At 39.1% G+C, this 20,942-nt stretch overlaps 1 protein-coding gene across 6 annotated transcripts; it reads right to left on the bottom strand.

Moving 5' to 3' along the window:
- Positions 1–160: 160 nt before the first annotated feature.
- SRSF11 (serine and arginine rich splicing factor 11) lies at positions 161–20,836 on the bottom strand. Of its 6 annotated transcripts, none has more exons than XM_079982255.1 (13): positions 20,527–20,836; positions 16,302–16,435; positions 11,988–12,097; positions 9,895–9,987; positions 8,121–8,153; positions 7,153–7,202; positions 6,080–6,207; positions 4,776–4,857; positions 4,186–4,317; positions 3,929–4,018; positions 3,016–3,111; positions 1,588–1,726; positions 161–1,473 (listed from the first exon to the last, which is right to left on the bottom strand). In XM_079982255.1, exons 1-13 carry the CDS (start codon positions 20,652–20,654, stop codon positions 1,279–1,281), a joined length of 1,410 nt encoding a protein of 469 aa, XP_079838381.1. In that variant the 5' UTR covers positions 20,655–20,836; the 3' UTR covers positions 161–1,278. The 6 variants fall into 6 exon arrangements, with proteins under 6 accessions (XP_079838381.1, XP_079838382.1, XP_079838383.1 ...); XM_079982256.1 differs by having other exon boundaries at positions 161–1,470; positions 20,527–20,835; XM_079982257.1 differs by lacking the exon at positions 8,121–8,153 and having other exon boundaries at positions 20,527–20,835.
- Positions 20,837–20,942: the final 106 nt, after the last annotated feature.

Below are 20,942 nucleotides of genomic sequence, written 5' to 3'. Positions count from 1 at the left end.
CTCCCATTCCCAAAGTAATGTGGGAAATGCCTGGAAGCAGAGTTATGCATCAGTTTATGCCTGGTCCAAAGTGGAAACGTGAATAGGAGACAAGTGAGGTAATGCCGTACAAGTCAATAGCATAAATAGATACATGTACACTGTAGTACAAATACAAGTGTATATTTAAGGGTTTTATTATCAAAGTCTTGTAAAACAATTTCAGAAACTGTACATCAACATGGCACAGACTGTAGCCTACTTTTGTTTTTACCAGCACAAAAGTAAATGCTCCAAAAACGTCCAGAACTAAAAGAGGTTGCCCAACTACTTTGCATAATAACAGGAAATCACTGTGTGCAAAAGGTTACTACTTCAGTGACTGTAACACAAATTTATTAGTTTATACAACTTGCGATCAAGTACATTATCAAGTAGACTTGTTTTAAAATCATCATGTTTTAAAATTATCATGAAGTTCAATTTTTTTAAATGCACTATCCTTTTTTGCAGGGTTTTTACACATACAAACAAAATGAAATAAACGCAGGTTATGAAGAACTAACTACACAAGGTTCACTCCCTTCTGTCTTACAGAAGTTTTGCATTACTATCTCAAGAAGTCCAAGTTGTCAAAAATCAAACACACCACCTGAGAAGGATTTAGACTCGAAGTTCACCTTACATTGGGCATCAAAAAAGGCTAGTGCATTTCAACCTTGCCAAAGCCAAACAAATCCACAACAAAAAGATTTAGCCACAAGGCTAAAAAGGTTATCTCTATCAGAACGTTTGTTTCCAGATGAAGCTAATGTTAGTTTCTTTGTCTACATTTAAGACCCTTAGTAGATCCACCATGTTGTAGGAGATGAGGATGTTCTTGCCACAGTTAACATGCAGCCAGTGCATTCCCTATTTTGCTCTATTACCGCAAATGAATCAAACTCTAGAAACACTATTGTAGGTGAGCTGGTTTACTAAAAAGATCATACAACACAAACAGTCCATGCCTGCCAAAGATGCATGCAGCTTTTTGCTCAAAAATGAAAAAAGCAGCACCAAGTTTAATAAGAACTGCTGGGCTACTCAATTCAGTTTGGCCAATAACAAGAATGGAAACCCAGACATCACTTTCTCTAAAGCTTTTGATGTAATTATTTAATATCAGGAGCTTTACAACCAGTTATAGTTACAGCTGTGTACATCTAGCTTAAAAGGTTAAACAAGTACAGCATAAAGGAATCACACAGGAATGACACTGATGCATGTCGGCAACTGTTTTCACTGCCAAGGCAATTTTCAGTCACTCATATCCATATCCTCTTCATGATGATCATCCCCATTGACTTTGGACTCCCTTGTTGTATCTCCGCTCCCTTTTTCGGCTGGTGACTCCCTATGTTTTGGGGAAGTAGAATCTGCTGCCTTCTCCTCCTTTTTCTCTTTTTCACTATCATAGCCTTGTTCTTCTTCATCATAATCCCTTGTGACCTGCTTTGCCAAGATAAAACACAAAGCAAAATATGTAAGACATGCTTAAAGGCTCTTGGGATTCTAGGATTAAGTAGGGCATTGCACAAACAAACAAAACAGATTTTTAAAGCATACTTTGACATCCTTGTCACTCTCTGACTTTCTCTCTCGATCCTTCTCTTTGTCTTTACTCTTTTTCTTCTTGCTTGTTGACCTCTCACGTTCATCCCTGGTTCTCTCCTTGTCTTTATCCTTTTTCTTCTCTTTTTTGTGCCTAAGGCAGTAAGATAATTCAAGAAACTGAGAAATATAGGCATTTTGTAGGATCGGTGAAATATTTCAGTTCTCCTCCCCGCCCCCTTTCAAGTAGCCAGAAGCCAAATTTGAACAAAAAGCATGGTTATGGCAAGCTGTAAATCCAAAACTGGTTCTGCCGAGGGGTGAGATTTTTGCTGGACTGATCTGTTGGTAATATTCAGATTCAAGCTAAAGAAATTTACTCTTGCCTATAACTCTATAAAAGCTAGTTTACTAAAACCCATCCAAACAATTCCATTCTCCTTAGAAGTATATCAAATTATTCACACAAAAATATCAACCGTATTGGCTACAAGCACTAAAATGAATGTAACAAGCCCTCCCATCAATCTGATTTTAGTTTTTAAAATACCTTCTCAGCCCCAAATTTTAAACTATTTTATGTTTTGGAAAGGGATATGTCTGTCTGTCTGTTCTCTATAGGTGCAGCTGCCTCTTGAGATATCATTGCCAAACAAAGTGGGGATAGTGATCTTTGTAAATGTTTGGAAGCTGGTTGACATTTTAAATCAAGTCAGCAGAGAGAAATGTCACTTCTTCAATTTTTGGCACAGGTTTGGTTGCTTCTCGCAATATCATCACCAAACTTAGCATGAGGGTTCCTTCAGCGGGACAGCAGACTTCGTTGCTACTTGGCACCGTTGTGAATCAAGGTGGTGCACTGAAACATCACTTTAGTGTGACTTTGGCCATTTTGACATAGCTTCTGCCACCTCTCAAATTACCATTGCCAGAATCACCACAAGGGTTCTGGGTGCCATTCTGAATCAAGATGGCAGACTAAGAAATTATTTCACCCAATTTTGGGTGTGATAGGTCCAACTCACAAACTACACTGTTCCTTTCAAAAACACAGTATTTTTTGTTTCTAAAAAATCACAGGCAGCATCAGGCACTAGCTGCTAATTAACATAAAGTAGGACAACAATGGAGACACTAAATAAACCAAGATGTGTACAGATATAAAAAAGAGGAAATTCTACAACTTATATGGTCACCAATTTTGACATGTTATATAGCAAAGAACATTTATAAAAATAACATAATAAAAGCTATAATCCTTTTAACATATCCCAGTATATACCATTGTTTGCTCAAACGGCCACAGTCATGGTAATCTAAGTACACTTATTAACAAAATAACATGCTCCAAGGATTTCCTTGCAACAATGAGACAGCTGCCTTCTCACTGTGTCCTTCCCAAAGCAGAAGTCTACAGTTTATGGATTTGTTAAACAAACAAACCTTTTTGGTGAAGGAGACCTGGACGGCTTTCTCTTGGGCGACCTGGGCTTTTTAGGTGACCTAGATCCACTTCTGCTTCTTCTGCGCCGTCTTTCTCTGTAATTAATAACAGAAGTCAATATGCCTTCAAATAAACATCTCCATTGTTTTTTAGTATCACTTAAAAATTCCCATCATACCCATGTTGTCTATACAGAACCAGGAGGGTCTTGAAGAGGGAGGTACAGCAACGACTTCTGTGCAAGAGAAGTCTCAGGTTGCGTGTGTGTACTCTGTCAAATGAGGATACATAAGCCTGGGGGGAGAGCGCATGGTCCCACTGTTGCTTCAACTGCTCCACTGGGGCACAAACATGGGAAAGTTAATGCCAGCTACGTAAACACTAGAAGCGTTTGTATGCTTCTGGTGCACCTTAGGAGCTGCTGTAAGTGCGAGCTTTTGTCAATAAAGAATTAACTATCGCCTTCCTTGGTTGGGTGGGGGGAGGGGGACAGCTGACCTTTGGACAGGCTTTTTGGGGAGAAGGTATGGGGTGAGGAAGGGAAGGTAAAGATCTCTCACATCAGCTTGCTTTCTGCTCACACAGTGTCAGATACAACCCTATGGTTTTGTTACTCCTTAGAAATGGAAAGTAAAAGGGGGCTATGTATATAGGAAAGAGCAACCTGCCTACCTACAGTTCAGACTGCAAGATGCCTGCATGAAATGGGTCTGCTGGCTCTCAAAATAGGAAAAACTTACATAAATGAACTCATTAAATATGTTTTACATCATCTTTGTTATGTGAAGCCCTATAGTTCAAAGAAAATGCTTTTCTTTGATATTATATAACCCTCTTTTCGTCAGTCCGATGCAGCAGGATATGCACAATTACTTTTGCAAAGTAAATGCAAGTTTATAGATTATACGGCACCTGCTTGTGCTTCTGGATCGTCTGGCTGTGCTGTAACTCTTTGGTGGAGTTTTAGACCGTTTCTTCTCTTTCTCTTCTTTCTTTTTGTCTCTAAAAAACCAATTAGATAAAAAAGGTACAAGCAGATTAACTCTCTCACTGTCCTTGCATAATGAATTTATCAAACTCCTGTAGCTATAGCTCTGACTTTCTAATAGCCAAGATTGTAATTCTGATACTTTTCGTATTGAAGGATGTACTAAGTTTCTAGGGGTTACCTGGGTTTGGATGTGCTCCGAGACCTTCTAACCCGCTCTCTGGAATGCGACCTCCGTCGCCGAGGACTTTTAGATCGTCTCCTGCTTCTTGATTTTGAGTGAGATCGTCTCCTTGACCGGCTCCTTGACCGTCTATTGAACAGAACAATATTTAATATTCATCTTACTGTATTGTACCGTACTTTACTTACTGTGATTGAGTTGTCCCATAACCAACTTCTCAATTTATCTCAATGAAGTTGACCTTAAAAGTTACCTTAAGTTAAAAAAGTTACCTTCACAATAATTGTGGCCATCTTTTGATGCAACTCTTTCCAGCACCAACCATGCTAAATTGTTAGTTTTAATATTCAACAAATGCAGCTTAATATGTTGAATCAAGGATATAATCAGGGTTTGAGAACATGTTCTGTGCAACATAATTTCACCCATAACCTGGTAAAAGTTTGCCCTTTTACTCACTTTCAAATCCTAGGTACACAAAACTCTTTTCTATCGTCATATATATAATTAAAGGAGCATAACAAGAGAAATATCCTAAAGCACTTTGATTTTTGGACTGTCAATGATCCCACCTCACTAAATTTTACCTGTGTCTAGAAGAAGATGGAGTTCTCCTCCTTCTTGAACGTGATCTGGATCTTGAATGCCTTCGCTTGTCATCTTTTTTATCTGGAATTAAAATATTAAAAAGTTGGAATCCTTTCATTATCATATGACATCTATGTTTGGCTGCCCACCTTCAGGGGCACTCTGTACAAAAAGCTGAAAGTGAATGAGTTTTTTTTTACTCAAGAGAGAAAAACCATCAATTCCTACATCTGAATTCTTTAACACAACCATTCTATGAAATTGCAAGTTTACATTCATTAAGAGATGAGGAACTTTCAAAAGATTTTTAAAAAAGCCAAAGTGCCTAAAATCTACGAGCAGGCCAAAGTTTTGTTCAACGCTGAGGTCTTAAGAGCTGCCCTGCTGGATCACATCAAAGGTTTATTTAGCGCAGCATCCGATCATCTGCAGAAGTCTATTTGCTTCCTATGAGGGGCCCATAAGCAGGGCATGTGAACAAAAGGCTTCCTGGTGTTGCTACTTAGCAAGTGGTATTTTCAGGAGCATACTGCTGCCGATCTAGGAAGTAGTATACATCCATCATGACAAGTAGCCACTGATATCCTTATCCTCCATGAATTTATCTATTTGCCTTTCAAAGCCCTGTAAGTTAGTAGCTAGCCATCACCAGTGTGAAGTACCGCCTTTTGTCAGTCCTGAATCACCCAGCATTCAGTTTTGCTGGATGACCCCACAATGAAGAAAACTCTACTTCACGCATAAATGTTATACACCTCTATCACATTCTTCCTTATTCATCATTTTTGATAAACCAGATAGCTCCATACATCATATTTCTTTGTAGAAGAACTGCCCATTTTGATGGGCATCATGTTTTTCTGCTCTGTGATATCCTTTTTTGAGATTAGGGCTGCACAGTCTTCCAAGTGTGATGACACCACAGGTGTATGAAATCATTATGGTCTCTTTTTCTAAACTATTCGTAACACAAAATTTGCCTTACAAAACTGTTGCATGCTGAGTTGATCTTTTTCATGGAGCTATTCACAACAACTACATAATATCTTTTCAGGTCAGCCATTGCCAGTTCAGAACCCATCAGCATATGGACAAAGATAGCACCAATTCGCCTCACTTTATACTTTCTTCCACTGAACAGCATTTGACAATTCATTGCCCATTCATTGACATTGGACAGATCTTTTGGAGCTCTTCTCAATCCCATGCCCCCATTTTTACCATCCTGCAGAATTTGATGTCATTGGCATTCTAACAACAAGTAGTTTTTGTAATACAAGAAAGACAGTCAAGATCAGTTTACCTGGCTCTATAGCAGCAGAAATCAGGGATTGTGCTTCTCGTACTCGTTTCATGGCTTCTTCTATTTCTTTACTGGAGGTATCTGTTTTCAGACTTGGTGAAACGAGACCTGCAGCTACATGGTTCAGCCTAGAAACCAAAAATATATCATTTATTTTTACTCCCCTCTTCTTTTGAAAATGGTAACGAAGGAACTGACAGATGATTAATAAAAGAGGAGTCCCCACCCATAGGCTCATAACAGACACAACACAAAAGGAAAAAGTGATGGTAAGAAAACATTTGATTGATGGCTCAATCAGACATGGGCACTAATTTTAAAAGTTTCAAAGTTTGTATGCAGTTGGGATTAAAATCGTGGTGGGAGAGGAAAAAACCAAAGGAAGAGAAGCATCTTAGTAGAACCAATAAAGTGGTCCTGCTCCCCATCAGTTTATCCAAAACTGGATGAATAGGTAGCTAGTACATATATTCAACTCAATTGACCAAAAATACAAAATCAAAACTTCAATATAACCATTAAAAGCAAAAAGACAAGTTAAGAACTGGCAACGTAATAGGCCTTGGATCCGCAACAGCATTAAAAAATGTTGCTTCCTCTGTAATAAAAGATGTTGGGTTCCACAATAAAAATACTCTAGAGGCTCTCTACAAACTGACCTCCGTTTCCTATGATCACACTGCCCCATAGTTAATGGCTTATCATGAATGCCAAGATAGCTCCCAATTTGCTCCACTCTCCTGTAGTGTGAATGGAACAGCAAAGCATGATCCCTGGCTTAGTGCTACATCTGAACTGAGAATCATGGTTTGCTTCACCCAAATAAACCATGATCCTTTATTTGGATTATGGTTTGCTGCTCCCACTCAGACTGTGAGAGAAGCAGAGGGAAAATCGTATGTACGCAGTAAACCTTTAACTATGGTTTATCATGATGTGCATGCACTGCCATTCTCCAGGTGTTTTGCTCTCTTTTTATCTTTTACACTGCTTCAATGGCTTTAAGCTTATGAAGTGTCCTATAAATTTATTTTATAATATGATACAGTTTAAACATCAAAATTGAAACTTACTTTGGATCCACTGTGCTCATAAGCTTTAGTAGTTGATCTGCTGCAAGAGACTGTAAAGAAAATTAATCAAAAATTGCTTTTAACATTGAAAGAAGTCGAAAATTTGCAGAAGGGAAGGAAAGAATATCCAAACAGCCCCTAAATCTAACCCAAGTGAGCAGACATTTGCAGATTAAAGAAGCGAATATGCAAAAGAAGATTCTCTGTCTCATGGAAGTAGTCACCTAATGTTCTCTGATAGGGTCACAGTGTTCCAGGCACAGAACAGCAATTTTCTTTCTGACCTGTAGTGGTTAATGTCAGCACTTAATTCTCAACTGCATTGATTGAGAGTGTCCAGTTTGCTGAAGAACTGGTCTTTATTTTACTGTTTCTTTAAAATGCCAAAGGTTTAACAGTTAAGCTGTTGAGTGAAAAGAGCGAAGCTAAACTTGTGCTATGTTTGTAGCAATTGTTTTCTAAACATTAATGGTACTTTAATCTAATTGACAGATGTGGTTCTTGACAGTAATGTTAGATTTTAAAGTTGCAATGCACATTTAATTCTCAATTGTACCTATAGTTTTATTTTACAAGCTAAATTATATATTAAGCTTGACTACGGGTCAAATGTTCTTATATAGCTAGTCTCCAAGATGGATAGTTGCTTAGAAGTTGTGTTACCCCCAAGTGTGAACTCCAATGGTGGATAACTATGAGCTTTTAAAGTTAGCCAGTGCAACATAATCCTAATCTGTTTAGTGTGAAGTCAGTTGCACTGAGTTTATTGAGACTCACACTTTAGAAATTTTGCTCCAGATTACAAGTTTTCTACATAACCTTTATAATAGATAGGTATGCGACTCTAAAGATTCCAGCAATTTTCATCTGCAAAATTTTTAAAGGTAAGCAAATCTAATCAAATCTAGCCACACTAGGAAATAGGATAGTGGGGGTCAATTGACCATAGATATAAATATAGAGCTTGCCTGCGTGATGCCCTGTTTGAGTAGAGAGAACCCCTAAAGAGAATGAGTAAGAGTTCATAATACAGAATATGCTGATGAAGTAACAATAACTAACTCTTGCAAAACTTTGGCTTTGAGGACAGGCCACATGAATAGTCATACCTCGGGTTGTGAACGCGATCCGTGCAGGAGGCACGTTCGCAACCCGCAGCGCTGCATCTGCACACGCATGTGACACAATTCGACACTTCTGTACATGCGTTGAAACCCAGAAGTAACCTGTTCCGGTACTTCCGGGTTTGACGCAGTCTGCAACCTGAAAACGCGCAACCCGCAGTGTTCATAACCTGAGGTATGACTGTACAATTTTAAACATACAAACCATTTCATTTATTTAAGAAAATCTCTATCAAATAAAACTTTTAAAGCAAAATAAAATAAATACAACAAGAAGCTCTGCCAGTGGGTAGTGCTACCCTGTGTTTTATATATCAAATGGGTCATATGAACATGAGTAATGATAAAGACCAAAGTTTCACCAAATGTTTTGTCCGGATTGAGCTTTATAGGCTCTGATCCATTCCTGGGCTGAGATAAAGATTTAACAAATCAACTGCTTCATCTGAATTATATGAAATGGAGGAATAGTGTTGGGTATCAATGACACTATCTCAAATCTTGCATTTTCATGATGTTAAAAAACACAGTTTGAAGCCTGCAGGACTAAACAAATGTAAATTCCATGGAGTCTCTAAACAAATGGGGCTTGGGGAGATAGCTACAAATCTATAGAAATAATAGAAAGACTAATTATTGTAATTTTTATACTGGAGGTGTAATGCTTGATGTAAAATCATATTTAACTCATTGCTGAATCTTCTTGGTTAAGTATCAGTTTCATTAAATTCTAGATCAAAGCAGTATATAGTGTCCAAAACCATATATAGTAGAGCCTAAAGAAATAAAAAATGCTTCAAAATCAATATGGAATGTTTCTTTAGATTTGAAATTGAGATTGATACAGCAAAAATTAATATTCCAGGTATGCTGCACTCTACAACATCTGTAAAGGAAGGCACTGCCTATTACAGATAATGCTGGATGGAGGTGTAATGCTGAAAATACCGTATTTTTCGCTCTATAACATGCACCCGACCATAACACGCACGTAGTTCTTAGAGGAGGAAAATCCGTAGGCATGCCACCCGTAGGCATTTCCTCCATAACACGCACAGACATTTCCCCTTACTTTCTAGGAGGAAAAAAGTGAGTGTTATGGTGCAAAAAATACGGTACCTCATTGAGACATATGGTATGAACTTCTCCAGTGGTCTGAAGTTGCTATCCATATCAAGTTTGTAGTGGCAAAATATGTTATATTTGCAGATGCTCATGTACTTTGAAATTATATTCCCACAGTACAGAAATTAAAGGCACAACCAAAAAATGAATACTGTGAGCCCTTAGTTGCTGAAAGACTTATATTGCAAGCCTTAAAGGATAAACACCTGCTATCTGCATGCAATGGTCTGAGGACCTCACTGCCCTGGCTATATATGAACATATGTCTTACAGACACCAATTTTGTGTGGGTACCTATTTGGATTACTGAAACAAGATGGCTGTACTGATGGCTACCGTACCCTTAAGGTGCACTGATGATGGTATACATTAATAATATTTTTCATTTTCAAAAAATTATGCTTATAATTTTTTATTTTTTCCTCCCCCCCTTGTTAAATTCACAAATTAAAAATAAACTTAAGTGTATGTGAATGTAACACAAGCAATATACCTGCGAGTTTAAATTTGCTCCAGGAAGCCCTAGAGCAGCCAGGGCTGGGTCAAGAGTTGGAGCTCCCAAAGCAGCCAAGGGAACAGCACCAATCTATAATAAAGAGAATCAATAGAAGTAGACAGCATATTATACCAGAATGTACAATCAGGAAAACAGTTTCCACCATCTGCACAAGGCAAGGAATAGTTTTGAACTGTTCTGCATAATGTTCAAGTACTGATGTAAAATGACTTGCAGCACATTCATATGAAGCGACATAGGAAGCTGACTTATACAGGGGTAAGACTACTATCATTCTAACCTAGCATTTTCTACGCTAAATCATAGCAGCTCTCCAGCATATGAAAAAGTATTTCCTGTTATCTGCTACCTGAATAGTGATTCTGGGGATTGAATCTGAGCTTTCTGCAAAGCATATATACTATCACTCCCTGTTATCTAGCATGTGTGTCCTAGTTAGGAATGCAAAGTTCGATTAATTAACCCAATTAATCGATTTAAGATTTTCAAATTAGTTAAGTCCCTGATTGACTTTAGAAATTAATGTTCTGACATTTCCCTCCTCTCCAATCCGCAGGTGATAGAAGGAAAGATGCATGCATGTGACACATAACTCTTGTGCACTGGTGCAACTTCTAGCCTTCACCTCACTTGTTTAAATTGTTGTCTTTAAAGGAAAGAGGACGAGTAAACCACCCTGCCACCAAGGCAAGGAGTCACAATGTGCACTTCCAAGCAGACTAATTGTAGCATTGGGACTTACTTCCAAGTAACCTGATCCATAAAACATGCTCTGCTTCTTAAGAACTACTGATCTATGCAGGTGCAGATTTAATCAATTGATTAGCTAACAGCAACTTGTACAATTAAAGTAAGTTTAATCACTTAATCAGGTGACAGTCCTAGTTCATGGGTGTCTAACCAACAGCATGCTAACAAGTTTAAAATAAGTTTAAGAGGCAGCTGTGGTTAAGTTGCTGGGTTCTGTGGCATTCTAGTCTGCAACAGACGTACTACCATATGGCACAGGGTCAAGCCTATGCTCAATGCCGGCCTTGCTACTAAAACTACTTGTACACTTTTAACAAGATCCCATTATGGACAGGATCTAGCGCTGCTAAACTTATTGACTAAAGACCTATTTTAGGGGTTTTATCCAAGAAAACATGGGCAGGACTAGATTGACCTTTGGAAGCCCCAAGAAAGCAGTTTTCTGAAACCTACAGCAGAGGTTTCTTCTGTATAGCTTTGATGAAAATCTCTACAGTTAGCTTTTAGAATACTCCTCTTCTGGGATTTCTGAAGCTAGAGAGCTTTTTTCATTAACTCCAGCCTCCACAGTACAGTCCTTGTCCAGGGAAAGTATTGTAGAGGCTGTGTGAGAAATAAGAATAGCATTACCAGTATCACACTGTGTGTTAGTGTGACAGTTACAGATAGGTAGCCGTGTTGGTCTGCCATAGTCAAAACAAAAAAAATTCCTTCCAGTAGCACCTTAAAGACCAACTAAGTTAGTTCTTGGTATGAGCTTTCGTGTGCATGCACACTTCTTCAGATACACTTCTGAAGAAGTGTGCATGCACACGAAAGCTCATACCAAGAACTAACTTAGTTGGTCTTTAAGGTGCTACTGGAAGGAATTTTTTTTGTTTTGTTAGTGTGACAGTTCTTGTTGCCTGCCTGAAAACTGTCTTTCTTCAACCTATAAGCTGATGCAGTTGTTATGCAGCCAGCTAATCCTCTCAACTAACTGCTCATGAAGAAGCACCGTTATACTGGAAGCAGGGCACCCCAGAAGACTGCAAAGGTCACTTCTGCAACTACAAAAACTGCTCGTCTCCCCACCCCTGGCATGTCTTCCCACTTTATATTTTAATGAATAAATGGGACATCTTTCAAAGCATAACCATGAATCAAGTTTCAAACCAGAGAGTTCTTTAAAGCGAGAGGCATGGTTATCTGGATTCTTACCTGCCACAATCCTGTTATACATTTTTTCTATTTGTTTTGGTGCAATGGGTGTTATCTCAGAAAATACAGATATATGCAGTTGTACATTCTCCTATACATCTCCTAAGATGTATACTTACCTGAGAAAGTGGGTTGGGTGTAGGCAGGAGTCCGCCCCCCGGCAGAAGACCTGCCACAGCGTTAGCTGGTGCCAGGAGAGACAAAGCCTTAGTCTCATCAGGAATAACTCCTGCAGAGAGACAGCTTTGCATTAGAAGACACTCACCACTGATTTTTTAAAAAACCACACACACAAATACACCCAGAAAATGTCTCCCTGAAACACCACCTGAGTTTGCTGCAAGTACTTATGTTGGCTATAATACAATGTTTGATCTCTTAATAATTTATCATTAATTTGTATGCCAGAATGAAACTTCAATGTGTGAAAATTTGACTGTTCCTTTTTCTCTACAAAAGGTTAAGTTCTAGAATAAAAAAATAGCACAATACACACTACTTGTTTGTTAACACTGCCAAGATTTCATCACCTGTACTCGATTTTTAAGTCATGAACCAAACGTAAGCAAGCACAGTCGGTTCTCCAGGGGTGTGCTCTCAACTTTCAAAAGCTGTTTTATGAACAACGACTCGTGTCGGCTGCTTCACTATAAAGCACACAGAAAAATCAAGATACACAAGACAAAAAAAGTTTGATTTAGGGGTTAATAATATGGTACAGTTCACTATGATTTCTTTTACACCTACCATACAATTTTGTAAATCTTAAGCGAAGGTAAGAAAAAATGTAGGGCTTTTGCTGACATGTCACATGGATATGAAGGTCTCCACAGAGCTTCAAATAAAGGTTCTGCATATGTGTCCATGTGTATGCGTTTATGTAAATGCCTAAAATGTGGCACATTCCTTACCTGTGAAGTAAAGTACATGCTCCACTGTTTGTCATGCTTACTATACCAAGAATGCTGCTGCATATTGCCATTTCAGAAGAAATTTCTGCTCTGCAGCCTTGTAGCCTGCAAGGGACTAGTTTTACTGCCTAACCTGAATAGAGAATAACCTTACTAATGAGGTCCAATGTGGGACAAAGAGTAATGTTGATCGTTGTAATTTTATCCAACAGCAAAAGCCCTATACGTATGGCTTAATCTGTTAATGTGCCCAAGCCCCCAATATGAGAGTTCAATAAGACAACTGTACTATATATTTGCAAATACCAGTAGCGTTTCTGAAATACATATTAAAAAGACTGCATCTCATCATAAAACATACAATATGTACAGGGCACTTAAGAGAAACTGGATAAGCTGCAGAAGAAAACTGTTGGGTGGTATTTTCAGCAGGGCCTGGTATATAGTTCAGGCTGAACCAGGGAAAAGAACTGTAAAACACAACAACAAAAAAGAAAAACCACTGTTAAATAAAGGTAATGGTTCCTTCCACCTATACTGAGAAGTGCCGATAATATAAACAAATGTATAATACACAGCACTGTTATCTTTCTTCTGTCACTGAGCTGTCATAATTTCAATACCAAAAGTTATGGTGGGAAAAGGGGGGGAAGGTCATTTAGATACAGGGCATTAATGCATCAATATAAACATTATCTATAGAGATTATGGGATAATTTTGCATGCAAAATTATGTCTCAGAGGATATTATTTATGTTTACACACAAATAGTGCAACTATAACATTTCTGGCATCTAACTAAAAATTCTCTTATCCTGAGACACCTCATAGAAGATCTGCATCCATTAAGTAGTCATGCATCTGATCCTCTCATTTTTAGGAAAAAAGTTATTCAGAAATAAAACTACAATTTTTAAAAAAGCAATGAGGCCCCTCACCAGTTAATTTTCATGCGTCAAGTGTTTTTTACTGCTGCTTTGTTAGAACCATGAAATACTGCATGAATGTGTAGAAATGAAGAAAAAGAAACAGACAAAATAAACAAACATTAACCAAAGAACCTACACAACCCCACCCAAAGGCACTGTTAATACCTGAGTTCCTTCCAAATCCTTGAATTTCATAGTGAAGTTTATAGTACTATGCCTTACCGTGAACTTTGTGTAAGTCTAGAACACAAAGCAATAGCCAACACCAAGATATATGAACACACAAAGAACAGGAATGTAAGTGATACAGGGAGCTGTGATTAGCACAGTGCAGTATTTTAATACTTCCAGCTAGGTAATGTTAAACCCATCACCACTAGTTAAAAATCAAGATCGAAATTCAGCAGAGTACTTAAGCATGTGGTTCAATGCATATGAACAACCCCACTCAATTTGAAATACTTCACTGAATGATGCTTAAGTACCTAGCAGAAATGGGGTTCTTGCAATATGAACCACTGATGAGTAGTTTGTTTGATTCCATAGACATGGAAGAATTGCAAGAACAAAGTAGTTCAAGTTCACAGAAAAAAACCCTAGTATTCTTATACAGTACTGTGTCCACAATTATAGTTCTCGCACAAACTACACAGCTGTACACATATCCTACACCACCAAATTGAGGCCCTGACAATAATAGCTACTTAAGCTGCATTAAACAAATTTCAGGAAATTCTCAAGTGATATATTTGGCTGATTTCTTAGTGCCAGATTTATCTTTCTAGCACAATGAACATTTATTTTCAAAGATAAAAATATTAAACTCTTAAAACATGGTGATTCTGTAAGAGCCAAATTAGGTCTTAACGAAATTGACAGGGCAGGACTGCTGCTATTAGAGCCAAACTAGATATGAGTGCAGCAGTCCTCCCCCAATCACATAAAAAGGGTGTCCGGGTCCATTTTTAATAATAAAAGCAAAACTGCGAGAGCCCCTGAAACCTACCCCAACCTGCTCTTACCTCCCCACAGCCCCTTTCTGCAAACATTGAGCATATTTTCAGCATCAGAGCTCAGATAAGGATAAAAACACAGAGGGACAGATTGCAAGGAAGTTAAGCTGCAGGCACAGGAAGGATTCTGTGCACTTCAGTTCTTTAACTGTTCTAGATCAACTTCCAAACTGCTCTTTCTATGTGACTGGGGAAAGTCTATGTTTAAATGCAAAGACTGTCATATCTAGTTTGGCCCTGATATGTAGATGTTCATGCAAGAACAATTATATCTCAATTGTTATTTTGTCCAAACTAAAGCAGAAGCAATTACATTCTAAAAATATTCTACTCTGAAATTTAAAACTGATCAGGATTAAAAGTTGTTTACACTACTTATAGCTTCAGTGAGGAATATCCTACAACTAGGTCTTTGCCAGGTCTGCACACTGCATATTCCTCTGCCTTGTTAATGTGTAAACATATTTTTATAAAAACAGGTAATGGTAAGACTTGCACTACAATCTTGCATAGTTAGGCTGCTTAAATCCCACTGACCTCCATGAGATCCAGCTGCCTGTGAGTGCAGGAATTAAGTGCAAGACTACACATATTTTACTGTAATCAAGCGATTTAACTAGTTTATCAATTAATGGTGCCTTTGAAATAGTTGTGATGAAATCTACAGAAGTTTAATAGAACTCGTTAGAAGAGCAGTCTTCTTGGTACTGAATTATTGAATTATGTTCCCAAACCCTGCTCATTGTTTTCAAATTACTGTAACACCCTAAAAATGTAAGAAAAAGAAGAGAAAAAATGTTGTTAACAAGTGATTACACCAGGAAAACACTTGGGGACTTGAGTGCTTGCTGGCCTTTAGTTAATGTCTAGAATCCCCTGTAGCTGCAGAGGACCCCACTGTTTCAGTCATCTGGAAGGGCCTTTGCATTTGCCTTCTCCACTACAAAAATCACACACACAAATAACAGAGAGAAGAGTTTATTATTTAGTGAAATTCTAGATAATATAGCAAGGCTGAACAAGAAAATGCGGAATAAGATCTAACACCCAGTGCTCATTTAGCACCTTTGGATATATTTTCTGTCTAATTGAGATCAAACCCTTGGTGTACCAGAATTTGTACTGAGGGTATTTTTTTTTTATATTATTATTATTGTCAACTATGATAAACAGAACTTTGCCTTGGAACTGGCAGCACATTTCCACTCACTCTCTATGAGAATGAATCATACGGCAACACATGCCAAGTTACTTAATGCAAGTTATCTTGTTTAAATGTATCAGTTTTAAAAGACTGCTTATCTTGAAGGGGCCTGATGAAACAAAAATTCAAATAATGCTGCTTAAACATATCAATATTCTAAATGCCTTTGCAAAAAGACTGACAGGCAAGTTCCAGCTTTTGCTTGAATAATTAATTGTTTCACTTTTGGATAAAAGCAAGCAGTGTCAGTATACCAAGGGTTTTAAATAGGTAAATAGCTTCAATGTTTTACGTGCTAAACTTCATGCTATTAAGCTACATCAGGATTTAGTACCATTATTCTATGGCTTCATAGATCATTAAACAATTCACAAACCTTCTGCATATGGTACGACTATCAACGCTCTGTCAACGAATACAGTATTTGTCAGATGCTGAGCCACAACTGCGGAGTCAGGTTCTTGGAACTTTACAAAACACACACGGGAAGAAACAGGCAAAGGGGAGTCACTAGAAAGGAAAAAAAATTGGAAGAATATTAAATGCAAGACCAACAAAATCAGTGAATTACCTGACTGAAGATGAAACTGAAAGTGAGTTGTAATGGTATTTTATTTTCATATTATACTACATTGCCATTAAATGAAGCAGCCACAAGAGGCAAGAGATCTGATGGGTATTAGCCTTCTCTACTACCATTGTGGTTTGCTGGCTGTCACTACATGCAAAAAAATAATAATCAAGAGACGCTATTACAAAATAAGGTCATACACAGCTGCACAATAGATGTATATACCATACTAGGGCATCATTTGGGCAGCAGCACAATACCTTTATCTCTGGAGGAAGAGACATCTAGTGGTAAAGGTAGAAAATTCATCATTTCAATTTCCCTTCACCATCTAAAATTAGTTGCAGATACAGTGGTGCCCCGCAAGACGAAAAACTCGCTAGACGAAAGAGTTTTCCGTCTTTTGAGGTGCTTCGCAAGACGAATTTCCCTATCGTCTTGCGAGTTTTTTTCCTTCCCCTTTTTCTAAGCCGCTAATAGCCGCTAAACCGCTAATAGCACTAATCCGCTAAGCCGCTAATAGCCGTGCTTCGCAAGACGAAAAAACCGCAAGACGAAGAGACTCACGGAACGGATTAATTTCGACTTGCGAGGCACCACTGTAGATTTCAAAAGCAGGAATAGGTGACTGACATGGGATTCTGTCATGCACCTAGTCTGGGCTAATTTGGAACAAACATATGTTTCAACCCACAGAGGTTGCTAGAAGGTTTATCCCGGATGAAATGTAGCAGAACATTTCTTCACTTCTAACAATACACCTTCTGCTTCCTGAAATTAATTAGTAAAATAATGGACCTAGTATCAGTCAAACTGGGCAATTTTAAAGTTTCAATGAACTTTGTCTAGGTTACTATCCACAAGAAGCACATTAAATATAAACAGCTTTGGAGTTGGATATCATAGACTTGTCTGAGTGCTAAGCACTTTTATAAAGCCCTCCCACTTGTGTTGTAGTTTGCTGAACTGAATCTTGTGACTATCAAGAAGGCTTTTTCCATCGTTGTGCCCAGCTTCTAAGTATGTGCCTCCCCATCCCCCAAAATAAAACAAGCAATAATTCTGATGGGCTTTCAATGTTGTCTAGAGACCTACCTCTTCACTCTTCAATAAATGCCTATTTGTGGGCTGTTAATATGGAGCCTGGGCATGATCTGGCTGGTCCACTATGGACTGTAATGTATTTTATTGTATTGTTCTTATTGGAATAGTATTATCCTGTTAAAATACCCCAGTATTATTGAAGAAGGGTGGTACAGTAGTGTTTTAAATAAACACATAATTATATCATTATATACCACGCATAGTTTTAAATTCATAGATACAATTATTTTCAATGGAACATACTGTTGTCCTAAATACTGAGAAGCGTGAAACCTATATTACTTTCCTTAACATTTAAACAAGTGAAGTACATGCTATTGAGCTCCCAAGTCCTATCCTAAAACATTTATGAGTAACTGAATCCAATAAAAACAATCTCCAAGTAAAATTTTGAATGTGTTTGAACTTGTACTTACTTATTTTGAAGTAAATTCCATTCTAGCTAACGGTGCTTACTCCCTGATAAGTGTGCTTAGGATTGCAGCATAACTGCATTTTGCTTAATGTTTCCCTAACAGAGTATTTCAGCATGTAAGATTAATATGACCTAGGGCCAGATCCAACACCATAGCTCTGCTGAAGCAAGGGACTTCCATGCATGCAACAGAATCTAATCACCCCTCCAGGGTTGGGGGATACACAACTGATGCAGCCTTGGAAACAATCCATACTTTTAAAAAGTTGTATTTACTAACTGTAACTCAAACATGTCAAATCAAGATATCAATCAATTTATAGTATTATTACATTTTCCAGAAAAACATTCTACTGCCTATTTCTAAAATATACTCCCTCACAAGTGTACGTATATTCCAGTCTTACTTTAAGTAGATAAAAAATAAAATAAAAAAAATCCTTCCAGTAGCACCTTAAAGACCAACTATGTTAGTACTTGGTATGAGCTTTCGTGTGCATGCACACTTCTTCAGATACCATTGATGGACTTCCATTTCATGCGGCTCAATGTGGTGCCTTCCATAGTTCCAGTTACAGATAGGTAGCCGTGTTGGTCTGCCATGGTCAAAACAAAATAAAAAAATTCCTTCCAGTAGCACCTTAAAGACCAACTAAGTTAGTACTTGGTATGAGCTTTCGTGTGCATGCACACTATCTGAAGAAGTGTGCATGCACACGAAAGCTCATACCAAGTACTAACTTAGTTGGTCTTTAAGGTGCTACTGGAAGGAATTTTTTTATTTTGTTTTGACTATGGCAGACCAACACGGCTACCTATCTGTAACTTTAAGTAGATATTAAAATATTATTTTGTAAGTCCTACTGAGTTCACTAGGACTTGCTCTCAGGTAAGTGAGTATATAGGATTGCTGTCTTAGTTTAATTCACAGAAAACACTAATTGATGAGGCTGAGAATTAATATTTATTTAACATTACGTACAGATGTGGCTCACAGAAATGAACTGTGGCAGGTGGTGACAAGACAACAGACCTTGTTTAGTCACAGCAGGTATAAATGATTTACACATGGTTTTTACACCCTATCAGACAAATAATAGAGCTCTAAAGCAAGGAAGGTTGGCTGAAGTCAATCTTGCATTGTCTACTGTATTTTTTAAAACTAAACTTCCACATGACTAACGTTTGCAAAACCAAAGTGTATAAAGTACTTGGGATTTTAATCAGGACTGCACATTGCAGGGCACTTATTGAGGAGGTTCCCCACTTCAGATCTTTGCCCTCAAACTCCTGGAGAACTCTAAAAGCAATAATATGGAGGCGCTAGAGGGGGGAGGCCTTACCAATGTTCTCCTGCTCCCAGGTTTCATTTACAAACCAGCAGAACCAACATAACCTTATGTTTTGAAAAATTTGCAGACAGTATAGATTACTGCTTTTCGGCATTATCAGTGCATGTTAACTTTAAAAATTAAACTATGGTTTGTAGATAGCATAATTTGGGACTGGAGTCACACAAACCTCTTGCTAGTGTGTTTATATAACGTTGCAACTTGCACTATACGGCCATGCTAAACCAGGTAACAAAAATCATCAGTGAAATATTGCCAGGAAGGGAAATCACTTCCCAGTGATTCCCAGAAGTGTAAATAAAGGCGCCTTTTATACAATAAATACCCGTATCAAGTTCAAGGGGTGTTCACAGTACAGTTCATATAACATATTGTGAACATTTGTTGGTGAAAATATAAATTTGGGCTCCTCTGGAAGAGCGGCACGTGTATTTAATAAATCAATCAATGTGTTACTGTTTCCATAAATTACGCTCAGCTGAAAGATTGGGCTGATTTCAGCATTTTCAGTCACTAGGCTTAGGAAAAAAAACCAAAAACACGGAGCTTGGGCACAATTACAAACGGGGTGCGGGCGACCCTCTTTGAGCACATCCTAAACTGAACGAAGTTGAGCGCACGGTCCTTACACACAGCAAAGTCCACTATAGATTAACTTCTCTTCATTTCGCCAGCTTAAATGTGGTGGCAGAAGTCACTCCATTGTTCCTTTCCTTTTAAACAACTTGGGAGTTAAGAAACCCTTGCAGGTCCACGGCGAAGTACTCGCCACGATACCCTCTTCTACCTGCTTCAAACCCGGCTTTAAATTACGTCTCAAAGAGGCGGCTGGGGAAAGGAACGCGAAGCGACTAATGGCGTCGCTTTCGCCCCCTGAAGAGAAGTGTAATGGCGGGGGGGAACAACTGTCGTTCCATGAGCGCAAGATGGTGAGGCGAGACCATGGCTTTGAGAATGGCGGCCTTCGCAACCTCGCGCCCAGCTGCTCCTCCTCCGTCGTCGCCCCCACCAATTTGGGCCTGGTAGGCGCGCCGCGCTGGGAAGCAGCCGAGCGCGAGGCTCCGCGGCCTTCACTAGGCCACCCTGAGGCCTAGGCCTGTATGAGGCGCGACTGCGGCGGCCATAAGCGGCCCCTGAGGGGCGTCCGCGCGGGACTCACTCGGGAGGGAAGAGGCGCAGCTCCTCGATCTTGCCCAGGAAGCCGAAGAGAGTCCGCATCTGTTCGGAGCTGGCGCTCGGGGAGACGTTGGTGACCTGGATCACGTCGGTGCCGCTGCTTGAAGCCATCGCGCTACCTCCTCCTCCTGCCCCCGTCACTACAAACACATCGAGGGGAGAGGGGGTCGCCACGACCCTGGAGAACCGGACGGTGGCCTCCTCCCTGTGTCCCTCAGCGCTTCCCGTCGAGCTATCGCAGTCCCGTCACGCACGCAACTAACCGCCGTCGAGCGATCGTTTCGCCACCAACCAGCCTGGGCCGCAATATCCCACAATCCTCCGCGGCCCTACCCCGCGCCTCCTCGGCGCAAGAGCCTTTTCAGTCCTGCGCCTGCTCAAAGCGAGCCGCCCAGCCGC

Source organism: Podarcis cretensis (assembly GCF_951804945.1).
Source record: "Podarcis cretensis genome assembly, chromosome: 6".
NCBI lineage: Eukaryota > Metazoa > Chordata > Lepidosauria > Squamata > Lacertidae > Podarcis > Podarcis cretensis.
Note: the sequence above shows the minus strand (reverse complement) of the source record. Positions and strands in the feature narration are given on the sequence as shown.

Excerpts from the sequence above, each read along its gene's own strand:
- SRSF11 (XM_079982255.1), bottom strand. The coding sequence starts at position 20,654 with ATGGCTTCAAGCAGCGGCACCGACGTGATCCAGGTCACCAACGTCTCC. Across the intron at positions 7,203-8,120 it reads TCAAACAGGGCATCACGCAG|TCTCTTGCAGCAGATCAACT; the intron begins GCAAGCTCTATA and ends TTTTCTTTACAG. Across the intron at positions 1,727-3,015 it reads AGGTCTCCTTCACCAAAAAG|GCACAAAAAAGAGAAGAAAA; the intron begins GTTTGTTTGTTT and ends TTACTGCCTTAG.